This window comes from Rana temporaria, chromosome 3 (genome assembly GCF_905171775.1).
Source record: "Rana temporaria chromosome 3, aRanTem1.1, whole genome shotgun sequence".
NCBI lineage: Eukaryota > Metazoa > Chordata > Amphibia > Anura > Ranidae > Rana > Rana temporaria.
The window spans coordinates 104,068,506-104,094,421 of record NC_053491.1 but is presented as its reverse complement, the minus strand read 5'-3'; the positions used below and the strand labels follow the sequence as shown (position 1 = coordinate 104,094,421).

Below are 25,916 nucleotides of genomic sequence, written 5' to 3'. Positions count from 1 at the left end.
GCCCACCTCAGCAGGCTACTCCCACAACCCCCATCTCTCCCACCTAATCACGTTCGGGAAATACTAACCGCTCCCCCGACAAAAAGAGGAGCAAGGGTTTTCTCCCGAACAACTGACTGGGGCAGGCACCACCAAATCCAGGCCAAAGACCAGGGGGCCCAGCCCTCCAGCTTCGACCTCATGCCTCTTCTTCCAAATCAGAAGGCTTTCACCTCCACGCCAGCAGGTTTAGCGTCCGCCGACCGCCATCCCTTTCCACCTCGCCGTGTACTGGGGACGGTCAACATAGCACCACCTACTGGCAACTGATAAGAACAGATACTACACTTGATCTTAGCCAAAATGCCGGGAATGGTTTAGAAAAAGGCCTCCTGACAGACAATCCTTGTGGGTCCCCATTTTGTTTGCCATAGCCATGGTGAAAAAGGAAAGAAACCCACTTAGGGATAATAGATTAAGGGAAGCTTATTCCCTGGGCTCAAAGGACTGGACAGGTATGTAACCAAGCAGGGTGTTTGGTGTGCTCCTGCAACTTCAAGGAGGTGTGGCTCCCCTTCAGTCCACCTGCCCCCACCCATCAGAATGCATGTGCCTCCATTGTGGGGACACTCATTGTTCAGTGCCAGGACCACAGATTACAGGGTGCCTTGGCGCGGCGCCCGCAAACAAAACCCCTGTCTTCAACGCACACTGTTAGACAGGTCAACCGGCTGCTCTGCAAGCTGGTCGGCAAGTAGGCCGGTCTCCCCCTGGGCATTCCCCAGGCTCTGTTATGTAACCAAGCATACCAAACTTCTGTTTTTCTTCCCATCTGAATGCTGACATGTCAGATGTGAACGTGTTCTATATCCCCAGGTTCCTTATAACCCTGCGGGTAGATGCATTAAAACTACACAGAAAGGAGCTTGGTAAGAACTGAGAGTAACTACCGCATTTATCTGCGTATAACACGCACAGGTGTATAACACGCACCCTAACTTTAAGAGGAAAGTTTCGGGGAAAAAGACTCTCCACAGCCCTCTGCGTATAACACGCAGGCACAGTTTACCCTCTATTTTCAGGGTAAAAAAGTGAGTGTTATACGCCAATAAATACAGTATTTCATAAATATCCGGTGTTTGAGACCATAATCCACTCAAAGCACCAATGAGCACCTCTTGGTACCAATGAGCGTTAAGTTAAGAAGATTCCTACTACAGGGAATTAATTCTATAGTAGGAGTAAAAGACGAATATTAGTTAGTCATATCCAGTTCGTCCAAGGGGGGTGACATGAAGGATACATACCGAGCTGTACATTTTTTTAGGATTGGGTGAACCAGTCAGATAAGCTCTGATGCTGCATCTTCAAGCAAAAAACTCCTATGAGCATAACCCCTTAGTTCGGACTAAAAAAAAATCATGAAAGGTGATTTTATGACCTCCTTCCGGTGTCCTATAACCCTACTGGGTTCAGGTCTAGGGAATGTCTCTGGCATGCCTGAATGTAAAGGACTGAATCTTTTGCAGTCAGAAATCCTGTTCCTTCCATGTGCATGGAAAATAAGGTCTGAAATAAAAGTGACAAATATATAATTATTATCACAGATATACAGGTCATAAACTCCCCGGTGTTTAAAACAAAACAAACATGTCGCTGTGTTCGGGAGAAACACAATCAATACTGGGGATCAAGGGGAAGGGTGGGGACTTATAACAAGCTGTCAATTGATTGTGTTTCCTGTGGGGAGGAGCCCTCATCTCTCAGGTGTGCCGTCCTGGAAGGTGATAGGAGAAAGTCGGTTGTTTCGCTTGCAGAGGTGAAGAGCATTCCAACGACTCTTTTGATCAATGAAAAGACGACCAGTATCCTCCACAACTCCCATGCTGTTTCCCAAGGGGTGGGCCCTAAGACTGTGGTCTTACGCTCTTCCAACCTTGCACCTGAGCAGCCTATGCCTCTCTACCTTATTTCTTCCACCTCCTAGTCTTGGGAATCTTTCCCTCCTTTCTTCCTTGCTTTTCTCCCCTTTTCTTCTCATGCCATGCTTCCTCTCTTCCTTTACTTCTCATCTCCCTGCCACTGCTCCTTTTCTCTCATCCATTTCCTAATATATCTTTTTGTTTATCTCAATTTTAAGTGGACTGGCCCACTCCCCTTACCCATCCCAGACCCTGAACCCTTATGGTTTAGGCACCTTGTGTTGACCCACCACCTTGGTCCGAGGGTTATTGTTGTTTGATAGTTTACACCTTATGACACATCCTGTGTTGCTCTATATTGTGTCGATCGCTCATAACCCCTGCATGAGATTACTACAACTGTTATTTTTCTCATATTTCAATAAATTGTTCCAGAAAAAAAAAATAAAAAAAAGTCACGTCCACTGTTCGGGGAAGATTTTAATTTCATAGATTTTTATTCTAATACATGCAGTATATTATCCCAAGGTGTCCATAGGTCAGCAATGACCATTTCAACTGCTATATATTTAAACCCAATCTGACCTGCATATAGCTTGCTAAAGCACTGTGCATCACAAATGACCGTCATGTTTTTTTGTTATCAGGGCAGGAAGTGACAAAAAATCTAAATTATATAACAAAATAAACTACAGAAGCACCATGTAGACTTCTGCTCGTTGAGGCTGCAATAAAAATTTGCTACCAAAAATAGATGAACATTATCATATACAAGAATCAACTAAAGATCATGCATACTTTGGGAGAAAGAAAAATAGAAAGAAAGAAGAAAAAAATAAAAATAAATAAAAAGGAGAAAAAAAAGAGAAAGAACGAAAGCAAGGAGAATTTTAGGAAGTAAATATAAAAACAAATGTCTTACTTTATGCTTTTTTGGACCATAAAACTACTAATGCCCAACACATGCTGTAATTTTTCTAATATTTTTCCCATTGGCAGAAAGTTCACTCCCCAACCATATATCCAAAAAAACTATTTTTGTAAAAGTCTAATAGTGGTGTCTGAAAAATGACTATCATCTTTAGAAAAAATAAAGAAATAAAATAAAATTCAGTTTGAGCAGCTTACCGGAATGTACTCTTCCAGGCGACCTTGTGGGAACACACCGTACAAATGAGGACCCAGGGATCGCTCGGCAAGTATTGCAAACATGACACTCTCCAGAACAAGAGACTCCACACCCTACATATATAAAAAGATCAAGAGTTGAAACTTCTTTATGAAGCCAAGGTGCACATTAGGTCAAGGGGGTAGCAATTTTACAGCAAGAGATTAATATGGTCATTAATCTTACCCATCAACACATATTTACTGTAAAGGCACAGTAAAGCAAAATAGGCTGGGTCAATGTGACAAGGCAAAAGAAGATGGGTGGGCTACAGCTAACATGCACCTACAATGGATATAAAAAGTCTACACACCCCTGTTAAAATGTCAGGTTTCTGTCATTTTAAAAAAGGAGACAAAGATAAATCATTTCAGAACCTTTCATATGACCTATAAGCTGTACAACTCAATTGGAAAACAAACTGAAATATGTTGGAGGGGGGCACACACCTCCAAAGGCATACATCCAACGATCCAAATCAACAAAAGAATGGCTTCACCAGAAGAAGTATAAAACGTTTTGGCATGGCTCAGCCAGAGCCCAGACCTAAATCTGATTGAAAATCTGTGGAGTGATCTGAAGAGGGCTGTACACAGGAGATGCCCTGGCAATATGACAGATTTGGAGTGTTTCTGCAAAGAAGAGTGGGCAAATATTGCCCAGAAAAGATGTGCCATGCTGATAGACTCGTACCCAAAAAGACAGAGTACTGTAATAAAAGCAAAAGGTGCTTCAACACAAGTATTAGTGTAAGGCTGTGCACACTTATGCAATCGTATTATTTTTTATTTTTACTTACCTCCACCTAAAAGATTTTAGTTTGTTGTTCAACAGAGTTGTACAGTTTATAGGTCATATTAAAAAGGTGGAAACAGTTCTGAAATGATTTATATTTCTTTGTCTCGTTTTTGTACATCACAGAAACCTGAAATTTTATGTTTAGACTTTTTATATCCATTGTAGATCGCCTGTTGGCAGTAGCCCACCTACCTCCTTTTGCCTTGTCACATTGACCTAGCCCAGTGATGGTGAACCTTGGCCCCCCAGATGTTTTGTAACTACATTTCCCATGATGCTCATGCACTGTGGTTGAGCATCATGGGAAATGTATTTTCAAAACATCTGGGGTGCCAAGGTTCACAATCACTGACCTAGCCTACAGTATTTTGCTTCTACCACGGCTTAAAGTGGAACCCACTTCCTCCTTCCGCCGAGGGGCCGCTAAGGCGATACGTCACATCGCCTTTTGGCGGCCCCTCCCTGTAGGCGATCGCCTGGGACACGTGACAGGTTCCATGCGATCGCCTTACCAATCAGACAGCGCAGTGCCGCTCACGCATGCGCAGTGAGTGCCCGGCCGTGAAGCCGAAAGCTGTCACGGCCGGGTGCCCACAATAGAAATGAGGACGCCGGCCGGAGAGAAGGGGGGGGGGGGAGCGGAGCTCTGGCCGGCGAGTCGCTGGAACATGGAGCAGGCGAGTGCATGTTTATTAAAAGCCAGCAGCTACACTTTTTGTAGCTGTTGACTTTTAATAAAACATGAAAAATGCCTGGAACTCCCCTTTAACAATAAATAGGTAACATGCGCTGTAGAACATCGGGTACTGAGCCTTTAAAGCTGATCTCCAGGATAAACAAATATCTAAAAATACAAGGTGGCATTTGTGTTCCATCTTGAATCTTGGTGTTCTTTTAGTATGTTGGTTACTGTTGCTCGCTCTCCTTGTAAAGGGTGACTGGTCTTGCATTGCCCCTCCTACATAGTTTACTGCAGGCAGCCTGCAGTGAGGGAAGCCCGCTGGGTCCCTATCACAGCTCTACTCAGGCTATGTACAGACTGGTGACCATATCACTGTTACATTTACAAGATAGTATCTGGAATTACAGATGTATATTCCTTGTAATTATAAAGGAATATATTATAATATTTTTGTCCCTAACATTCAGCTTTAACTGCTAAGAAACAATTGCAAAATGTGTGTCATGTATAAAAGAGTACCTGCATATCCCTTAGCAAATCACTGATATTTTTTTCATAATCCATGCAACTGCCTTTCACTGGCCTTAAATTTAACTAAATTTTTTTCCTACACAAAGCCAATAACAAAAAAAAAAGGCTTGGAAAAAAAAAGAAAAAAAAAAAAGAAGATGAAAGCAGTGCCTAAAAAGTGTCTTTTTATAAACAGTTTTTTTTAGAAAGTGACATAATGTAACCAATAAAACACATTACCTGCAGGATAGCCCCATACAGCCGTAAAAGAACTTGTCGTGGTTCATTGGACTGGGTCTGAACAGTGTCTACGAGACTGCACTTATACAACAGGTTACTGAGACCGCCACTGAAAATCAATCATACAAAACTAACTTAGTATAGAGAACAGTCATAAGCATTGAAATGAGAATTATGTTAGTGAGATGATGGGCAAGTGAACACCTATCACCGTACTCTCCCACCTGTGCAGCAAATAAGACATTTAACTTAGTATACTGGTCGGATAGAAATCCATATTACCAATGTCCAGCCTGTTCATGTCCGGAACCCCATGGGCCCCATACTGCTTATTGTAATGAAGCACATGTGTAGGACTGAAGACAGTAGCTGTACAGATTGGCCATCATTCTCTCTGGCTAGACCCCAATCTGCTTTATCTCTTGTTATGTGCGTATCTCAGATTCGGAGTATCAGCAGCCTCGGCCTTGTGGAATGGTAATACAGATTTCTTCATGACCAAGGTCACACAGTTTTGCTTTTCATGCACTTGTGATTAAAAGAAAACCAGAAACAAACACCCAAGAACCACTGCCAAAAGGAGTGGAGGCTGCCAGTCAGCTTATTTGCCCTGAGGCCTATGGAGAAACTCTGACTCTGTCAATAAGATGCAAATCTGCCAAATTAAAAGGTATTTTAAAGGAAAATAAAATAATAATTGAAAAAATGGTTTTGTACAGAGCAGCCTCAATCTTCCTCATTTCGAGTTACCCACCAGCGTTCTGGGTGCCAACCCCCCCCCCCCCCCGGCCGAGTGTCCCCATAGAAAGCCGCTTGCTATTGGGGCCCTCATGCATGTTTCCTACCAAGCCCTGCTGTGTGTGTCCATTGACACACCGACTGGGGCTCAGCTCCTCCCCCTGCTCTCTCCTCACTGGCTGTGATTGACCAAGCCAATAAGAAGGGGTAGAGCAGCTGCTCCAATGCATATCACTGGATCGAGATGGGGCACAAAAGGTAAAAAAAAAACTCATCTTAAGAACCTCTTTAAATTAAATCTGAGCTCCACCCAAAAGAGGAAGTTCTAGAGCTGGGCGATTTTGGGCCCCAAAAAAAATCTGAATAAAAAAAAAAAAAAAAAATTGATTCACGATTCAAATCAAGTTTTTATTCCTGGTGGACACCGCACCAGTCCTACGTTTTTAGGCGAGGCCGCGGCTTCGGCCTAGTTCACCGCGATCCTGGGAAAAGGCCACGGACTAGGCTGAAGCCATGGCCTCGCCTAAAAAATTGAAACTGATGCTCCGCGGACTAGGCCAAAGCTGCGCCCTCGCCTAAAACATCCTGCCCACAGCTCGCCGCAATCCTGGGAAAAGGCCGCGAGTGGCGTCCGGCCTCTCGGCCTTTTCCCAGGATCGCGGCGAGCAGGATTTTTTTTCGGCAAAGCTGTGGCTTCGGCCTAGTCTGCGGAGCATCGGTTCTATGGCGAAACAAAAAAAAAAACGATTTGGTCAAAACCTGAATCGATTTGCCCTCGCAACTCGATTCAAATCGGATTATTTCCCCAGCCCTAGGAAGTTCCCCTTTCTGCCTCCCCCCCCCACTCTGCTGCCACATTTAGCACCTTTGGGGGGGGGGGGGGGGTCAAAACCAGGTACCAGCTCCCACAAACTGAGCCTGGCGTTTGGCCCCCTCCTCCTTCCCCTGCAACTAGCGCATTCAGATTCGTGCATGCACAGTAGGAAACTGCCTGTGAAACCGCAAGGCTGCACTGACGGTTTCCCATAGTCAAGATGGTGGTGCGAGCAAGGACACTGCTGGATTCCTGGACATGTAAATGCCCCAATATTAAAAGTCAGCAGCTACAGTACTTATAGCTGCTGACTTCATTTTTTTCTGAAGGAGCCTGGAGCTCCTCTAACTTTTTTGCAGACTACTACAAGACCTACAACTAACCAGCCATTTATCTAATGCAGGTTATGCATTGGTAGCTGTCTTTTCATTTAACCAGTGCGCTAAACAAAAAGATATTTGGCAGATCCCCACAAGCAATGTGAATGCAGAGATTTTTCCCACTGCGCTAACATATTCTGGCTGCTTGGACTCCCCTGTCAAATAAACTGATCAGCGCTGCGGCCATTGATCGAATACTGGTTTTCCAGCAGGACCATACTTCTGTTGAACTGACAGATCAAAATTCAGCTGCTACCTGCTAAACCTAATAGGACTTCACAACACCAACATTTAAATAAACTACTCTTAAATAAACATTTGACAAATGACACTTCAGAACACATTCTAAAATTAAAAGGGAATTTCCCTGCTGCTTGACTGGGATACCTCAAATGAAAAATGCCACAAGTGCAAGAAGTGTTAGAACTGCAAGCTGGAGAATGGAAAGGAGCTTAAACGAAGAAGGTGACCGCTTTGTTAGCCAAAGTGCACAGACCTGAGCAAAGCTTTATTGTAATGACACAATCCTGACAATACTTTATACCACGTTATGTGGTGAAGGGATTTGTAAGGACACATGGACGGCTGACCTTACATGTCACTGGGAAATAGGCTGCATATTTCTAACTAAAAATAGAACTCTTGCAAGGCTTTGATCCCAAGTCTTGGGTTGTATGTGCATTACATTCAAAGTCGCTTAGGTCTTTGGTTTTTCACCCAGAAATTACTATAAAGACCCGTCCACCACACTCCATATTGTCAGTGATGAGGTGCCCTGTGAACCCAGTTTTCTTACCTGTTTGTAATGCAGCAGAGCCATTTCCAAGCACGACTGCGGGCTCCTTTATACAGAAAATCTGATTATTAAAGTGCCCATAAAAACAATGTTATTATCTGCCCTGGGAAGGTTGTATTGGTGAAAGAACACGCAGAGGGAGAGGAAATTACAAATCAGGTGAGGAAGCACCCTCTCACAGTCTATGTCTAGGCGATGCAGCGAAGAGTGGGCATGGTTAAATGACAGGAGACAATCCTCCTCAGCATCAAAGGCATTATTTGGACTGTAAAAAAAAAAAAAAAAAAAAAAAAAAACCCAGTTGGGTACCCCAGAGAGAGTAGTAATGCAGTGTGTGCGCACCACACAGTGGCAAACAGTTGGTCTGGACAAATTGTTAACAGTGGGAGGGGCTTAAGGGGCATGAATAAACAAAACAGGCTTTCTTGTACCTATAAAATATGATTTGATTGCTGTGTAAGCCTCAGCACAATCAGTATATAAAAAAAGAAAACACACACACACACGTCTAAAAAAAATCTAGGGCAGGGCAACAAAAAGCTGGCAAAGTAAGTGGTACCAACAAGGAAGAATTGAAAAGCATTTTGGAATTACATTATGCAAATGTGAGATAATGAGGCTGTTGTGACCATTTTTAGTGGATTGGGAGCAGTTTAACCACTTCCATACAGGGCTTTTATACACACCTCCATACCGGGCCTATTCTGGCACTTCTCTCCTACATGTACAAATCATATTTTTTTTGCTAGAAAATTATGCAGAACCCCCAAACATTATATATGTTTTTTTAGCGGACACCCTAGGGAATAAAACGACTGTCATTGAAACGTTTTATCTTGCACGCTATTTGCGCAATAATTTTTCAAACGCCTTTTTTTAAAAAAAAAATGGTTTCATGAATTAAAAAAAATAACAAAACAGTAAAGTTAGCCCAATTTTTTTGTAAAATATGAAAGATGATGTTACACCGAGTAAATAGATACCTAACATGTCACGCTTTAAAATTGCGCACACTCATGGAATGGCGCCAAACTTCGGTACTTAAAAATCTCCATAGGCAACGCTTTGAACATTTTTACAGGTTACCAGTTTAGATTTACAGAGGAGATCTAGTGCTAGAATTGTTGCTGGCACTCTAACGCACGCGGCGATACCTCACATATGTGGTTTAAACAGTGTTAACATATGTTGGCGGGACTTGCGTGTGCGTTCGCTTCTGCGCGCAAGCTACTGGGGACAGGGCGTTAAAAAAAATGTTTTTTTTTTTTTTTTTTTTTTTTTTACATATTTCTTTTTTTATTTTATTATCACTTTTATTCCTATTACAAGGAATGTAAACATCCCTTGTAATAGGAATGTGTGTGACAGGTACTCTTTATGGAGAGATGCGGGGTCAATAAGACCCCGCATCTATCCTCCAGGCTGGAAAGCATGAAATCGGTGAAAAAAAATTACGTCATCACAACGCGCCCGGGTCCTCCGACGGTCATAGAGATGACTAGTGACCACTTTTGACACATTTTTGGCACCATTCACATTTATACTGCTATAAATATGCACTAATTACTGTATAAATGTGACTGGCAGGGAAGGGGTTAACACTAGGGGGTGAGGGACGGGTTAAATGTGTACCCTGCATAGTGTTTCTAACTGTGGGGGAAGGGGACTGATTGGGGGAGGGGACTGATCTGTGTCCCTTTGTACAAGGGACACAGATCGGTCTCCTCTCTCCCTGACAGGACGTGGATCTGTGTGTTTACACACACAGATCCACGTCCTTGTCTGTGTAACCGCCGATCGCGGATGCCTGGCGGACATCGCGGCCGCCAGGCACGCGCATCGGCATCTCAGTGATGCGGCGGGCACGCGCGCTCCCCAGTGGCCGGAGGCCGTATATAGACGGCCTCCCGGCAATTGGCAACCACACTGCGCCCGTATATAGTCGTACATTAGGCAGGAAGTGGTTAAAATAACAAACATGTCATACTTACCGGGTCTGTGCAATGGTTTAGCACAGAGCAGCCCTAATGCTCCTTTTCTCGGGTCTCCCGCCGATGCTTCTGGCCCCTCCCCCCTGATAAGTTCCCCATAGCAAGCTGCTTGACAATGGCTCCAGCTGCTGTGTCTGAGCCAATGAGAAGAGAGAAACTCAGGCAAGCTTCTGCACTCATGCACATAACTGGATCAGGTGCGTATAAGGAGTATAAAGAAAGGGCTGGGGGGCTGTTGAAGGTGGTCGCTGCACACTGAAGTTTTTTTCCCCTTTATACATAGAATGCATGAAGGGAAAAAACCTTGAAACTTTACAACCACTTTAATTTATTTATTTCTGCTGTGTGTGTCCATTGACACACCGACTGGGGCTCAGCTCCTCCCCCTGCTCTCTCCTCACTGGCTGTGATTGACCAAGCCAATAAGAAGGGGTAGAGCAGCTGCTCCAATGCATATCACTGGATCGAGATGGGGCACAAAAGGTAAAAAAAAAACTCATCTTAAGAACCTCTTTAAATTAAATCTGAGCTCCACCCAAAAGAGGAAGTTCTAGAGCTGGGCGATTTTGGGCCCCAAAAAAAATCTGAATAAAAAAAAAAAAAAAAAATTGATTCACGATTCAAATCAAGTTTTTATTCCTGGTGGACACCGCACCAGTCCTACGTTTTTAGGCGAGGCCGCGGCTTCGGCCTAGTTCACCGCGATCCTGGGAAAAGGCCACGGACTAGGCTGAAGCCATGGCCTCGCCTAAAAAATTGAAACTGATGCTCCGCGGACTAGGCCAAAGCTGCGCCCTCGCCTAAAACATCCTGCCCACAGCTCGCCGCAATCCTGGGAAAAGGCCGCGAGTGGCGTCCGGCCTCTCGGCCTTTTCCCAGGATCGCGGCGAGCAGGATTTTTTTTCGGCAAAGCTGTGGCTTCGGCCTAGTCTGCGGAGCATCGGTTCTATGGCGAAACAAAAAAAAAACGATTTGGTCAAAACCTGAATCGATTTGCCCTCGCAACTCGATTCAAATCGGATTATTTCCCCAGCCCTAGGAAGTTCCCCTTTCTGCCTCCCCCCCCCACTCTGCTGCCACATTTAGCACCTTTGGGGGGGGGGGGGGGTCAAAACCAGGTACCAGCTCCCACAAACTGAGCCTGGCGTTTGGCCCCCTCCTCCTTCCCCTGCAACTAGCGCATTCAGATTCGTGCATGCACAGTAGGAAACTGCCTGTGAAACCGCAAGGCTGCACTGACGGTTTCCCATAGTCAAGATGGTGGTGCGAGCAAGGACACTGCTGGATTCCTGGACATGTAAATGCCCCAATATTAAAAGTCAGCAGCTACAGTACTTATAGCTGCTGACTTCATTTTTTTCTGAAGGAGCCTGGAGCTCCTCTAACTTTTTTGCAGACTACTACAAGACCTACAACTAACCAGCCATTTATCTAATGCAGGTTATGCATTGGTAGCTGTCTTTTCATTTAACCAGTGCGCTAAACAAAAAGATATTTGGCAGATCCCCACAAGCAATGTGAATGCAGAGATTTTTCCCACTGCGCTAACATATTCTGGCTGCTTGGACTCCCCTGTCAAATAAACTGATCAGCGCTGCGGCCATTGATCGAATACTGGTTTTCCAGCAGGACCATACTTCTGTTGAACTGACAGATCAAAATTCAGCTGCTACCTGCTAAACCTAATAGGACTTCACAACACCAACATTTAAATAAACTACTCTTAAATAAACATTTGACAAATGACACTTCAGAACACATTCTAAAATTAAAAGGGAATTTCCCTGCTGCTTGACTGGGATACCTCAAATGAAAAATGCCACAAGTGCAAGAAGTGTTAGAACTGCAAGCTGGAGAATGGAAAGGAGCTTAAACGAAGAAGGTGACCGCTTTGTTAGCCAAAGTGCACAGACCTGAGCAAAGCTTTATTGTAATGACACAATCCTGACAATACTTTATACCACGTTATGTGGTGAAGGGATTTGTAAGGACACATGGACGGCTGACCTTACATGTCACTGGGAAATAGGCTGCATATTTCTAACTAAAAATAGAACTCTTGCAAGGCTTTGATCCCAAGTCTTGGGTTGTATGTGCATTACATTCAAAGTCGCTTAGGTCTTTGGTTTTTCACCCAGAAATTACTATAAAGACCCGTCCACCACACTCCATATTGTCAGTGATGAGGTGCCCTGTGAACCCAGTTTTCTTACCTGTTTGTAATGCAGCAGAGCCATTTCCAAGCACGACTGCGGGCTCCTTTATACAGAAAATCTGATTATTAAAGTGCCCATAAAAACAATGTTATTATCTGCCCTGGGAAGGTTGTATTGGTGAAAGAACACGCAGAGGGAGAGGAAATTACAAATCAGGTGAGGAAGCACCCTCTCACAGTCTATGTCTAGGCGATGCAGCGAAGAGTGGGCATGGTTAAATGACAGGAGACAATCCTCCTCAGCATCAAAGGCATTATTTGGACTGTAAAAAAAAAAAAAAAAAAAAAAAAAAAAACCCAGTTGGGTACCCCAGAGAGAGTAGTAATGCAGTGTGTGCGCACCACACAGTGGCAAACAGTTGGTCTGGACAAATTGTTAACAGTGGGAGGGGCTTAAGGGGCATGAATAAACAAAACAGGCTTTCTTGTACCTATAAAATATGATTTGATTGCTGTGTAAGCCTCAGCACAATCAGTATATAAAAAAAGAAAACACACACACACACGTCTAAAAAAAATCTAGGGCAGGGCAACAAAAAGCTGGCAAAGTAAGTGGTACCAACAAGGAAGAATTGAAAAGCATTTTGGAATTACATTATGCAAATGTGAGATAATGAGGCTGTTGTGACCATTTTTAGTGGATTGGGAGCAGTTTAACCACTTCCATACAGGGCTTTTATACACACCTCCATACCGGGCCTATTCTGGCACTTCTCTCCTACATGTACAAATCATATTTTTTTTGCTAGAAAATTATGCAGAACCCCCAAACATTATATATGTTTTTTTAGCGGACACCCTAGGGAATAAAACGACTGTCATTGAAACGTTTTATCTTGCACGCTATTTGCGCAATAATTTTTCAAACGCCTTTTTTTAAAAAAAAAATGGTTTCATGAATTAAAAAAAATAACAAAACAGTAAAGTTAGCCCAATTTTTTTGTAAAATATGAAAGATGATGTTACACCGAGTAAATAGATACCTAACATGTCACGCTTTAAAATTGCGCACACTCATGGAATGGCGCCAAACTTCGGTACTTAAAAATCTCCATAGGCAACGCTTTGAACATTTTTACAGGTTACCAGTTTAGATTTACAGAGGAGATCTAGTGCTAGAATTGTTGCTGGCACTCTAACGCACGCGGCGATACCTCACATATGTGGTTTAAACAGTGTTAACATATGTTGGCGGGACTTGCGTGTGCGTTCGCTTCTGCGCGCAAGCTACTGGGGACAGGGCGTTAAAAAAAATGTTATTTTTTTTTTTTTTTTTTTTTTTACATATTTCTTTTTTTATTTTATTATCACTTTTATTCCTATTACAAGGAATGTAAACATCCCTTGTAATAGGAATGTGTGTGACAGGTACTCTTTATGGAGAGATGCGGGGTCAATAAGACCCCGCATCTATCCTCCAGGCTGGAAAGCATGAAATCGGTGAAAAAAAATTACGTCATCACAACGCGCCCGGGTCCTCCGACGGTCATAGAGATGACTAGTGACCACTTTTGACACATTTTTGGCACCATTCACATTTATACTGCTATAAATATGCACTAATTACTGTATAAATGTGACTGGCAGGGAAGGGGTTAACACTAGGGGGTGAGGGACGGGTTAAATGTGTACCCTGCATAGTGTTTCTAACTGTGGGGGAAGGGGACTGATTGGGGGAGGGGACTGATCTGTGTCCCTTTGTACAAGGGACACAGATCGGTCTCCTCTCTCCCTGACAGGACGTGGATCTGTGTGTTTACACACACAGATCCACGTCCTTGTCTGTGTAACCGCCGATCGCGGATGCCTGGCGGACATCGCGGCCGCCAGGCACGCGCATCGGCATCTCAGTGATGCGGCGGGCACGCGCGCTCCCCAGTGGCCGGAGGCCGTATATAGACGGCCTCCCGGCAATTGGCAACCACACTGCGCCCGTATATAGTCGTACATTAGGCAGGAAGTGGTTAAAATAACAAACATGTCATACTTACCGGGTCTGTGCAATGGTTTAGCACAGAGCAGCCCTAATGCTCCTTTTCTCGGGTCTCCCGCCGATGCTTCTGGCCCCTCCCCCCTGATAAGTTCCCCATAGCAAGCTGCTTGACAATGGCTCCAGCTGCTGTGTCTGAGCCAATGAGAAGAGAGAAACTCAGGCAAGCTTCTGCACTCATGCACATAACTGGATCAGGTGCGTATAAGGAGTATAAAGAAAGGGCTGGGGGGCTGTTGAAGGTGGTCGCTGCACACTGAAGTTTTTTTCCCCTTTATACATAGAATGCATGAAGGGAAAAAACCTTGAAACTTTACAACCACTTTAATTTATTTTGAGGAATAGAGCAAGCTTACTCTTTATGCTATTTTACTGTGATGGGGCGATAGAAATGTTTTTCAGCAGGGGTTCCTTGAGACCTTAAAGAGGAAGTAAACCCTGTTGTCCAAAAAAAAAAAAAAAAAAAAAAAAAAAAAGACAACCTGCAAGACAAAGGCATAATAAGCTAGTATGCATAGCATACTAGCTCATTATAAATTACTTACCTGAGATTAAAGCCCCCCGCAGCGGCCCTTGTTCGCCTCCTACGACGCCACCATGATACCCGGAGTGACTTCCGGTTATCGCTGCTCTTGCGTTGTGACTGGCCGGAGCAGCGGTGCCACCACTAACGGCATGATCGGCATTAGAAGTGGCATGTTCAGTGTGCCATAGACATCGGTGCCGCTATTTTTGCGAATATCTCCTAAACCTTTTAGGTTTGGTAGATATTTCTTGCACCTACAGGTAAAGCCTTAATCTAGGCTTACATGTAGGTTAAAGTTGTTGTAATGGGTTTACAACCACTTTAAAAATTCTAAAGGAGGACAAAAAGGTTGAGAAAGGCTGGTATGATGAAGGCAACTGGCACAACCTCCTCACATATTTCCAATTTCAAATATATATTACATCTTGGCTGAGTACCGAGCACACATGACAAAATTAAAGTTACTTTTGTGTTATTTACCCTATATTAGCAATAAACCATTGTCTACAGCAGGGTTTGACAAATTTGCTTGGAATCTAGGAGCCAGCTAAAAAAGTTAGGAGCCAGAAAACGCGCCCATCCCGACGAGCTTGCACGCAGAAGCGAACACATACGTGAGCAGCGCCCGCATATGTAAACGGTGTTCAAAGCACACATGTGAGGTATCGCCGCGATTGGTAGAGCGAGAGCAATAATTCTAGCCCTAGACCTCCTCTGTAACTCAAAACATGCGACCTGTAGCCTATGAAGATTTTAAAGGGTAAAAGTTTGTCGGCATTCCACGAGCGGACGCAATTTTGAAGCGTGACATGTTGGGTATGAATTTACTCGGCGTAACATTATCTTTCATAATATTAGAAAAAATGGGGATAACTTTACTGTTGTCTTCTTTTTTAATTAAAAAAAGTGTAATTTTTTCCCAAAAAAGTGCGCTTGTAATACTGCTGCGCAAATACGGCATGACAGAAAGTATTGCAACGATCGCCATTTTATTCTCTAGGGTGTTAGGATAAAAAATATATATAATGTTTGGGGGTTCTAATTAGAGGGAAGAAGATGGCAGTGAAAATAGTGAAAAATTTTGAAAAATGACATTAGAAATAAAAACTTGCCCACCTTCCAAGCCAAGTCGCCAGGACACTATTTCTAGTCGCCATGGCGACCAGGATTTGTCGAGCCCTGGTCTACAGGTTACCGTATTTAACGCGGTATAACGCGCTCCCGCGTATACCGCGCACCCCTAAAGTTGACCCGAATCCTGTGGGAAAAAAAGTTTTTTTTGTACTTACAATTTTGGTGTCTTGCGCGGAGGCCTCGTCGGGTTCGGGTGTGCTCTTCGGCGGGTCCGGCTTCCTCGCGGCATCCTCCCCGCTCGTTTCCCGTGCCAAGTTTGAATACTGCGCCGACATAAACAGAGCGCAGTACACTCGTGTATTGTCGGCAATGCTCGGCTACCCGCGCTGACGTCCTGTACGTCCAGGACGTGAGCGCGGAAGGAGCCGAGACTGCCCGACTATACCCGAGTGTACTGCGCTCGGTATATGTCGGCGCAGTATTCAAAACTCGGCGCGGGAAAGCGGGTATCGGCGTATACCGCGCACCCACGATTTTGCCCCGATTTTCAGGGCAAAAAAGTGCGCGGTATACGCCGATAAATACGGTAATTATCCTATACTGCAACACTAATGCCGCGTACACACGATCGGTTAAACCGATGAGAATGGTCCGATGGACCATTTTCATCGGACCAAACCGATCGTGTGTAGGCCCCATTGGTTATTTATCCATAGGTTAAAAAAAAGCCAACTTGTTTTAAATTTAAACATTTTTAAATCCACGCATTCTCAGAATCAAGTCGACGCATGCTTGGAAGCATTGAACTTCATTTTTTTCAACACGTCGTTGTTTTACGTCACCGCGTTCTGACACGATCGGTTTTTTAACTGATGCTGTGTAGCCACGACTGACCATCAGTCAGCTTCATCGGTTAACCGATGAAACGGGTCCATCAGTCCGTTCTCATCGGATGGACCGATCGTGTGTACGCGGCATAAGGCTTCATGTACACTGCTGGTAAATGGACGTTTAGAAGTAGTTAAAGCGGGGGTTCACCCTAAAAAAAAAAAAAAAAAATTCTCTACCATGCCATCCAGCATACTAGCGTGAGCTACAGTATGCCTTTATTTTAATTTTTTTAGCGTTAGTTAAGTTTCAGACTCCCAGCGGGGAGTAGGCGTTCCTATGAAGAGGGGAACATGATTGACGGCTGGCTATGGCGCATCACACTTCCCGAAAATAGCCGAAATAGGACTTGGCTTTTCACGGCGCCTGCGCAGTCAGTGCAGGAGCCGTATAGCGCCGTGAAGAGCCGAGTCATACTCCGGCTATTTTCGGGAAGTGTGACGCGCCATAGCCAGCCGTCAATCATGTTCCCCTCTTCATAGGAACGCCTACTCCCCGCGGGGAGTCTGAAACGAAACTAATCGATTAAACTGTGAGTACGGCGCAAAGAAAATAAATAAAGGCATACTGTAGCTCACGCTAGTATGCTGAATGGCATGGTAGAAACTTGTATTTTAGGGTGAACCCCCGCTTTAAGCATTTTTTACAGCTGACCCTGAACTCTTCAATATGTTATTTTATCAGTACATGTACACGGGTCGTTTATAGTCCTTTCTAGACAGTTGAGTTTAGAAGCATTTTTTGGAAGGCAAAAAAAAAAAAAAAAAAAACACACACCTTTCAGGACGGATGTTCAGAGGCATTTGAAACGCCAAATGCCTGTAAGGCCCCATGCACACGAGACGCAAATGCAAACACATCTAAACACACGTTTTCAAAGGCAAAAACCGTCATTTAAAACGCCCGTTTTTGCCGCGAATTTCGCTGCGTTTTACCGAGTTTGTGTTTATAAGCGTTTAGTTAAGAGACATCATAAGACCCTCCCTAAGCTCAAAAAACAATATTATTTAACCATTTCAGCCATTTTGTGAGACCAAAGTGAGTAGCAGCTGAAAGAGCAGCAGTAAACTTGTATTTAGCGTGTCACTTGCCACATCAACTGCCACAAGCTGTGGATTGTCCACTTGCCATGTCACCTGGCCACGTCACCTGGTCACAAGTTGTGGATTGTCCACTGGCCACTTCACCTGCCACAAATTGTGGATTGTCCACGTCAACTGGCCACGTCACCTGCCACAAGTTGTGGATTGTCCACGTCAACTGGCCACAAGTTGTGGATTGTCCACTTGCCACGTCAACAGGCGACGTTACCTGTCCACTTGCCACATGACCTGGCCACAAGTCGTGGAATGTCCACTGGCCACGTCACCTGTCACTTCAACTGGCCACTTCACCTGCCACAAGTTGTGGATTGTCCACTTGCCACGTCACCAGACCACGTCACCTGCCACATGTTGTGGATTGTCCACGTCAACTGGCCACTTCACCTGCCACAAGTCGTGGATTGTTCACATCACCTGGCCACGTTATTTGCCACGTCACCTGCCACAAGTTGTGGATTGTCCACTTGCCACATCACCTGCCACAAGTTGTGGATTGTCCACTTGCCACATGACCTGGCCATGTCACCTGCCACAAGTTGCGGATTGTCCACTTGCCACGTCACCTGGCCCAAGTTGTGGATTGTCCACTGGCCACGTCAGCTGCCATGTCACCTGCCACAAGTTGTGGATTTTCCACTTGCCATGTCACCTGGCCACGTCACCTGCCACAAGTTGTGGATTGTCCACTGGCCACGTCACCTGGCCACAAGTTGTGGATTGTCCACGTCACCTGTCACTTCAACTGGCCACTTCACCTGCCACGTCACCTGCCACAAGTTGTGGATTGTCCACTTGCCACGTCACCTGGCCATGTCACCTGCCACAAGTTGTGGATTGTCCACTGGCCATGTCACCTGCCACAAGTTGTGGATTGTCCACTGGCCACGTCACAAGTTGTGGATTTTCCACTTGCCATGTCACCAGGCCACGTCACCTGCCACAAGTTGTGGATTGTCCACTGGCCACGTCACCTGCCACGTCAATTGGCCATGTCACCTGCCACAAGTTGTGGATTGTCCACTGGCCATGTCACCTGGCCACATCACCTGCCACAAGTTGTGGATTGTCCACTTGCCATGTCACCTGCCACAAGTTGTGGATTGTCCACTTGCCACGTCACCTGGCCACTTCACCTGCCACAAGTTGTGGATTGTTCACTTGCCACATCACCTGGCCACGTTACTTGCCACGTCACCTGCTGCAAGTTGTGGATTGTCCACTGGCCACGTCACCTGCCACAAGTTGTGGATTGTCCACTTGCCACATGACCTGGCCACGTCACCTGCCACAAGTTGTGGATTGTCCACGTCACCTGGCCACAAGCTGTGGATTGTCCACTTGCCACATCACCTGGCCATGTCACCTGCCACAATTTGTGGATTGTCCACATCACCTGCCACACGTTGTGGATTGTCCACAATACAATGCAAGCAATTACAGTTGTTTTATGTTTTTTTAATGTTTTTTCATAATTTGCCATCATTTTTGAGATTTCTAATGTAAAAAAATAGGTCACCTTTAAAAACGAAATCGCGGCAAAACGCCGGTACCGCGTTTTGTGTCTGAAATAGGGGTGCAACGGATCAAAAAACTCACGGATCGGATCGATCCTCGGATCAGGAGTCACGGATCGAATCATTTTCGGATCAGCAACATTGCCCCACATTAGTAATAATAGCCACTAGCCAGTAGTTTAACATTGCCCCCACATAGTAATAATAGCCAGTAGTTTAACATTGCCCCCACATTAGCCTTCAGAAGACAGATCAAAACTCTGCTTTTTTGATGCCCTGGAAAGACAGCAACAACTAGCGCCCAGAGGCGATTCAGTTGGCATGCGCCGCGCTATATACATTTTTCATTCATTCATTAGTAATAATAATAAATTCAAGGTACATCTATAGCCACTCAGTAGTATAACATTGCCCCCACATATTAGTAATAATAGCCAGTAGTTTTTGCATTGCCCAACAATCATGATTCAACTCACTGTACTTGCAGTCTTGCAGATGCATTCAAAATAGATCGCGGCGCGCGCTCTGGTAGGAATAGCAGAGGAGTGATGACGTCAGCGCGCACCGCCGCCGGGTGTACCAAAATGGCCGACCGCTCCGGAGCTAGGCCGAAGCTGCGGTCTTTCCTAAGGCCACGGCGGGGGTGAGCTCCGCGGATCACAGTCTGTGCCGATCCGAAGAGGTCGACCTGTTCGGATCGGGCACGATCCGTTGCATCCCTAGTCTGAAATGCAAAAACGTTTGCGTCTGAACCCAAAATGTTGCTTCTGAAAAAATGAGCCTAAACCCAACTGCTTTAAAACGCAAAAAAACGTGAATGTGTACATGGACACATAGGATAACATTAAATGTGTTCAGGGGCAGTTGAAAAAAATGCCCAAATGCCTCTGAACTCGAGTTTACCAGCGTCTCGTGTGCATGGGGCCTTACAGTTGCGTTTCGTTTACAGGCGTTTATGGAGATACATGTTTGACTGTTTGAAAAACAAGTAAATAAAACACGCTTCTAAAATGCAAACGCGGCTGAAAGCGACATGTAAACCCCGCAAAACGGACATTTTTAAACATCGGTTACTATCTGTCAAGTTAAAATGTTCAGGAGAGGTTTCAAAACGTCCCGTGTACATGAAGCCTACATTTATAAATAAAGCAAACATTGTGCAAACCCACAGGAGACGGCTTGTGATCGATGTGTAATCTTTGTACCTGCCATGTGGACACTTCATACAGCCATGAGTCAGGGTGCACAGAATACAACGGATGACTCATATCAGCATAAAAACAAAAAAAAAAGCAGCAATCAGCGCACAAACAATACAATTAAAAGTCTCACACATGTGGTATCGCCATACTCGGGAGGAATAGCAGAATGTGTTTTGGGGTGTAATTTGTGGTATGCATATGCTGCGTGTGAGAAATAACCTGCTAATATGAAAATGTTGCGGAAAAACGTGTCAAACTAAAATAAATAAAAGTAAAATGAACAATAAAATATATATTTTTTTAAAGCGCCCCCGTCCCCGTGTGCTCGCACGCAGAAGCGAACGCATACGCAAGTCCCGCCCACATATGAAAACGGTGTTCAAACCACACATGTGAGGTGTCTCTGCGAACGTTAGAGCGAGAGCAATAATTTTGGCCCTAGACCTTCTCTGTAACTAAAAACATATAACCAGTAAAAATATTTAAAGCGTCGCCTATGGAGATTTTTAAGTAGCGAAGTTTGGCACCATTCTACGAGCGTGTGCAATTTTGAAGGGTGACATGTTAGGTATTTATCAGCGTAACTTCATCATTCACATTATGCAAAAACATTGGGCTAACTTTACCGATTTGTTTATTTTTTTAAGCACAAAACTTTTTTTTTGTAAAAAATACGTTAGAAAAATTGCTGCGCAAATACAGTGCGAGATAAAAAGTTGCAATGACTACCATTGTATTCTCTAAGGTCTTTGCTAAAAAAAAAATATATAATGTTTTGGGGTTCCATGTAATTTTCTAGCAAATAAATGATGATTTTTACATGTAGGAGAGAAATGTCAGAATTGGTCTGGGTGCTCCAGAACGCCTGAAGGTGCTCCCTGCATGTTGGGCCTCTCTATGTGGCCACGCTGTGTAAAAGTCTCACACATGTGGTATCGCCATACTCAGGAGGAATAGCAGAATGTGTTTTGGGGTGTAATTTGTGGTATGCATATGCTGTGTGTGAGAAATAACCTGCCAATATGAAAATTTTGTGAAAAAAAAAAATATTGATTTTTCAAAGAATTGTGGGAAAAAATTACAACTTCAAATAACTCAGCATGCCTCTTTCTAAATACCTTGGAATGTCTTCTTTACAAAAAGGGGTCATTTGGGGGGTATTTGTACTTTTCTGGCATGTTAGGCCCCTTTCAGACTGGGGCGGGAGCTGCGGTGGCGGTATAACGCCGCTAAAAATAGCGGCGCTATACCGCCGGAATTGCCGCGGGTATCAGCCGCTAGCGGTGCGGTATTAACCCCCGCTAGCGGCCGATAAAGGGTTAATACCGCCCGCAATGCGCCTCTATAGAGGCGCATTGCGGGCGGTATTGCCGCGGTTCCCATTGTTTTCAATGGGAAGGAGCGGTGAAGGAGCTCCTCTCACCGCTCCAAAGATGCTGCTGACAGGAGATTTTTTTGTCTCCCGCCAGCGCATCGCCTCAGTGTGAAAGCCCTCGGGCTTTCACATTGAGTCTGCAGTGCAGGAGTTTTTCAGGCGCGATAGCAGCGCTATTTTTAGCGCTGTACCGCCTGAAAAACTCCTCAATGTGAAAGGGGCCTTAGGGTCTCAAGAAATGAGATAGGCCATCAGTACTTCAGGTGTGATCAATTTTCAGATATTGACACCATAGCTTGTGGACTCTATAACGTTCACAAAGACCAAATAATATACACCAATTTGTACTTATTTTCACCAAATATATGTAGCAGTATACATTTTGGCCAAAATGTATGAAGAAAAAATACTAATTTGCTAAATTTTATAACAGAAACAAAGAAAAATTCATATTTTTTATTACAGAATTTTCAGTCTTTTTTCTTTTATAGCGCAAAAAATAAAAAACCCAACGGTGATTAAATACTACCAAAAGAAAGCTCCATTTGTGTGAAAAAAAGGACGAAAATTTCATTTGGGTACAGTGTTGTATGACTGAGTAATTGTCATTCAAATTGTGAGAACCGAAAGCTGAAAATTGGTCTGGTTATTAAGGGGGTTTAACTACTTCAGTCCGGGGCCGTAGTAAAAAGACGGCCTCCAGGCTCTATAAATCCGGGAGGCAGTCTTTTTACGGCCTCGGGTCCTCCGGCCACTGGGGGGCGCGCGATGTCCACCAGGTACCCACGATTTGCAGTTTTAGAGCAGGGAAGTGGAGCTCTGTGTGTAAAAGTGGTCCCTCACTCCTCCTGAAGCCCCCCCCCCCCCCCCCCTGAGAAAATTACATGCCAAATGTGGAAGTAAGGGGGTGGAAGTTCCACTTTTGGGTGTAACTCCGCTTTAAACTTCAGCAGCTGGACTTGCTAAAATGCTTCTGTAATAGAAGTCAATGCAAGTTGCCTGAGAAGTTTCCTGTGGAAGGGACTTCTCCCTCCTGGCCAGCCTGGAGATAAGAGATACAATGTTTTAACTTCAAAAGGAATTAACTCTGTGTGTAGGAGTTCTCTGTTTAACCATTTAAAGACTAAATATTTTTTGACACTTGTTGCTTACAAGTAAAAATCCTGTATTTTCTGCTAGAAAATCACTTAGAACCCCCAAACATTATTTATATATTTTTAGCAGAGACCCTAGGAAATAAAATAGCGATTGTTGCAATATTTTATGTCACACGGTATTTGCGCAGCGGTCTTTCAAAAGCATTTTTTTTTTAAAAATGCGCTTTAATGAATAAAATAAAAAAAAATAAACAGTAAAGTTAGCCCATATTTTTTTTTTCAGCCAAAGGTTTTGGTTACCTGTTTTTGTGTATTTAAGATTATATATATATATATATATTTTTTTTTAATCTAAATTATACATACAAGTGCACCGTATCACTTATTACTTAGCAGAGTAACAATGGAACTTCCGCTTTTTGGAATCCCCCCACCCCCCTCCCTCCGGTGTCACATTTGGTACCTTTCAGGGGGAGGAGGGAGCAGATACCTGTGTAATACCGGTATTTGCTCCCTCTTTCGGGCATAGATCGCGGTGACTGTGGTGACCTACGCCACATCTGGCGCCTACTCCCCCTCCGCTGTTTTCTGGGAGACGCACAGGTCCCAGAAGACAGCAGGGACCAGTGGGATCGCGACTCGCGCATGCACAGTAGGGAACCAGGAAGTGAAGCCAGATGAAGATGCCGACATTGTGAGCACCCAGGACAGGTAAGTGTCCATATATTAAAAGTCAACAGCTGCAGTATTTGTAGCTGCTGACTTAATTATTTTTTTCCCCGCAGAACTCCGCTGCTTTCACACTGGACCATCATTCTAGCGGCGCTATTTGGCTGCTAGCGGGGCACTTATATCCCAGCTAGTGGCCGATGAAGGGGTTAAATTCTCCCGTGTAGCGTCACTGCAGAAGCGCTTCGGCAGCGGTGCCCGTTCATTTCAATGGGCAGGAGTGGTGGAGGAGCGGTATACACCGCTCCAAAGATGCTGCTTACAGGACTTTTATTTTATTTTTTTAACGTCCTGCCAGCGCACCGCCTCAGTGTGAAAGCACTCGGGCTTTCACACTGAGACTGCAGGGGAGCAGTTTTGCAGGTACGTTAAAGGCGCTATTTTTAGCCCAAAAGCGCCTGAAAAACGCCCGGTGTGAAAGGGGTCTAACTGTTAGATTTTATGACATGAAGGAAAAAAAAAAAAAAAAAAAAAAAAAAAACGGCATCATATATCGGCCGCCGCGATTTCTAAATATCGGCATCAGCCAGAGAAAAACCCATATCGGTCGACCACTAAACACGACTAATGAAAAGAGATGTTTATTTTGTTTGTTTTTTCCCATATTCATACTTACCTAGGTGGAGGCAACATTGGTCTGATCTGTCCCCCGGCGCTTCTGCACTGAGAGCCGCGTGATCAAACATCGCCGATGGGTCAGTTTTCACTCCTCCCTGAGCAGAGAGCTGCTGCCTGTCAATCAGCTGCTCTCAGCTCCCCCCCCCCCCCCCCGCCGGCGCTCATTGGAGGGGGTTGGGAGCTGCCGCTTAAGGCTCTCAGCGACTGTCGGGACGACGTGGTGCCTGGACCGATTCCTGGGACGTCCAGGCACTTCAGTCCACTCTCTGCTGAAAACGGGTCACAGGAGTGCAAAACGAATTACACTCCTGTGAAAAAGCCCAGCCAATTGAGCTCCTTCAAATATGTCCACCTTGACACCAGGAGAAGACTTTTGTCATATAAAGCAGTGCCACAGCCACTTTTTATCTACCTCTCTGTAAAAAAAAAAAAAAATGTTTTTTTTCAGGGTACATTCTGCTCTGTACTGCGACGCAGCGCATAAATACACTACATATCAATACAGTTCCAAGCATACAATTAAATTACATTCATTCAACCCATTCTGCGGTATGATGCCCGATGTGTTGCGCAGAGTTGTGAAACCCCGAAACATCACATCATGCATGACGCCGCATTACCCTGAAAACAGTAGTTAAAAAAAATAAAAAATACATGACACTTACCTGTCCAGAGATCCAGCGCTGTCCTCACTGGGACCGGATCTTCACTGTTCTTCCTGTCCCTGGCATGTTTACCAAAGGGAAGTCGGCTGTGGCTGCACTTAGCGATTGGTCCCGCAGACTCCTGAGACTTGCGGCGTGTCCCAGAATGCTGCGGGACAACAATGGGGGGGGGGGGGGCAACTTCTGCTTAGATCGTCTGGGTGAGTAAAAGTGGGAGCAAATACCTACCAACCCCCCCCGAATAAAAAAAAGGGTGCAAGACTCAAAGAGAAGGCAGAAGTGCCCCTTTGGATGAAGTTGCACTTTAGAGTAACATCCAGTAATCATCATGTTGGATGTTCCATCTTTCTTACCTGCCTGATGAAGGGATCCTGTGTGACCCCGAAACGTTGCGTTCTTCTGCTGATTGATTAGTGGGGTGACAGATAGAATAGGACCCCATAGCGCTAGCAATGACAGATGAGAGGGTGGGGCAGACATTACCTGACCACAGAGACCCGGATGTGTTGGGGTTGGATGCTCCTCCAGGACCCCCCCAGGTACTCCCTGCACAGGGTGAGGGCTCTCAGGCGAAGCTCATCGCTCAGCTCCATTCTTCGTCCTCCCGGGGAGAGAGGCTCCACTGAGGATGGAGGACAGGCGGCTCCCCCCGGGGGTTCAGTCACTGGCAGCACCGCTTGTTCTCCATCCGGACTGACATGAGGCTCCTCGCTCTTCTCCTCATCCCCTGTCCGGGTATCGGCGCCTCCTACACACTGCATTCTGACGGCTACCACTCCACCATGGCCGGTGTCCCAGTCACCTCATGTGGACACATGCCAACTCGGCCGTCTGCCAGCCAATCAAAACGAGGGATACTCCCCGCTGGACCCAATCGCACACCCCCTAGACTGCAGAACAAC

At 44.9% G+C, this 25,916-nt stretch overlaps 1 protein-coding gene across 1 annotated transcript in view; it reads right to left on the bottom strand.

Annotated features, from left to right (window-relative positions):
* CHKB (choline kinase beta) overlaps positions 1-25,916 on the bottom strand; it is a 49,328-nt gene extending 23,412 nt beyond the window's left edge. The window contains exons 1-3 of the mRNA XM_040343148.1: positions 25,498-25,916; positions 5,300-5,408; positions 3,030-3,143 (exon numbers count right to left, since the gene is read on the bottom strand). Coding sequence (XP_040199082.1) covers positions 3,030-3,143; positions 5,300-5,408; positions 25,498-25,775 — 501 coding nt within the window. The 5' untranslated portion in view covers positions 25,776-25,916. The remainder of the gene's footprint in view (positions 1-3,029; positions 3,144-5,299; positions 5,409-25,497) is intronic.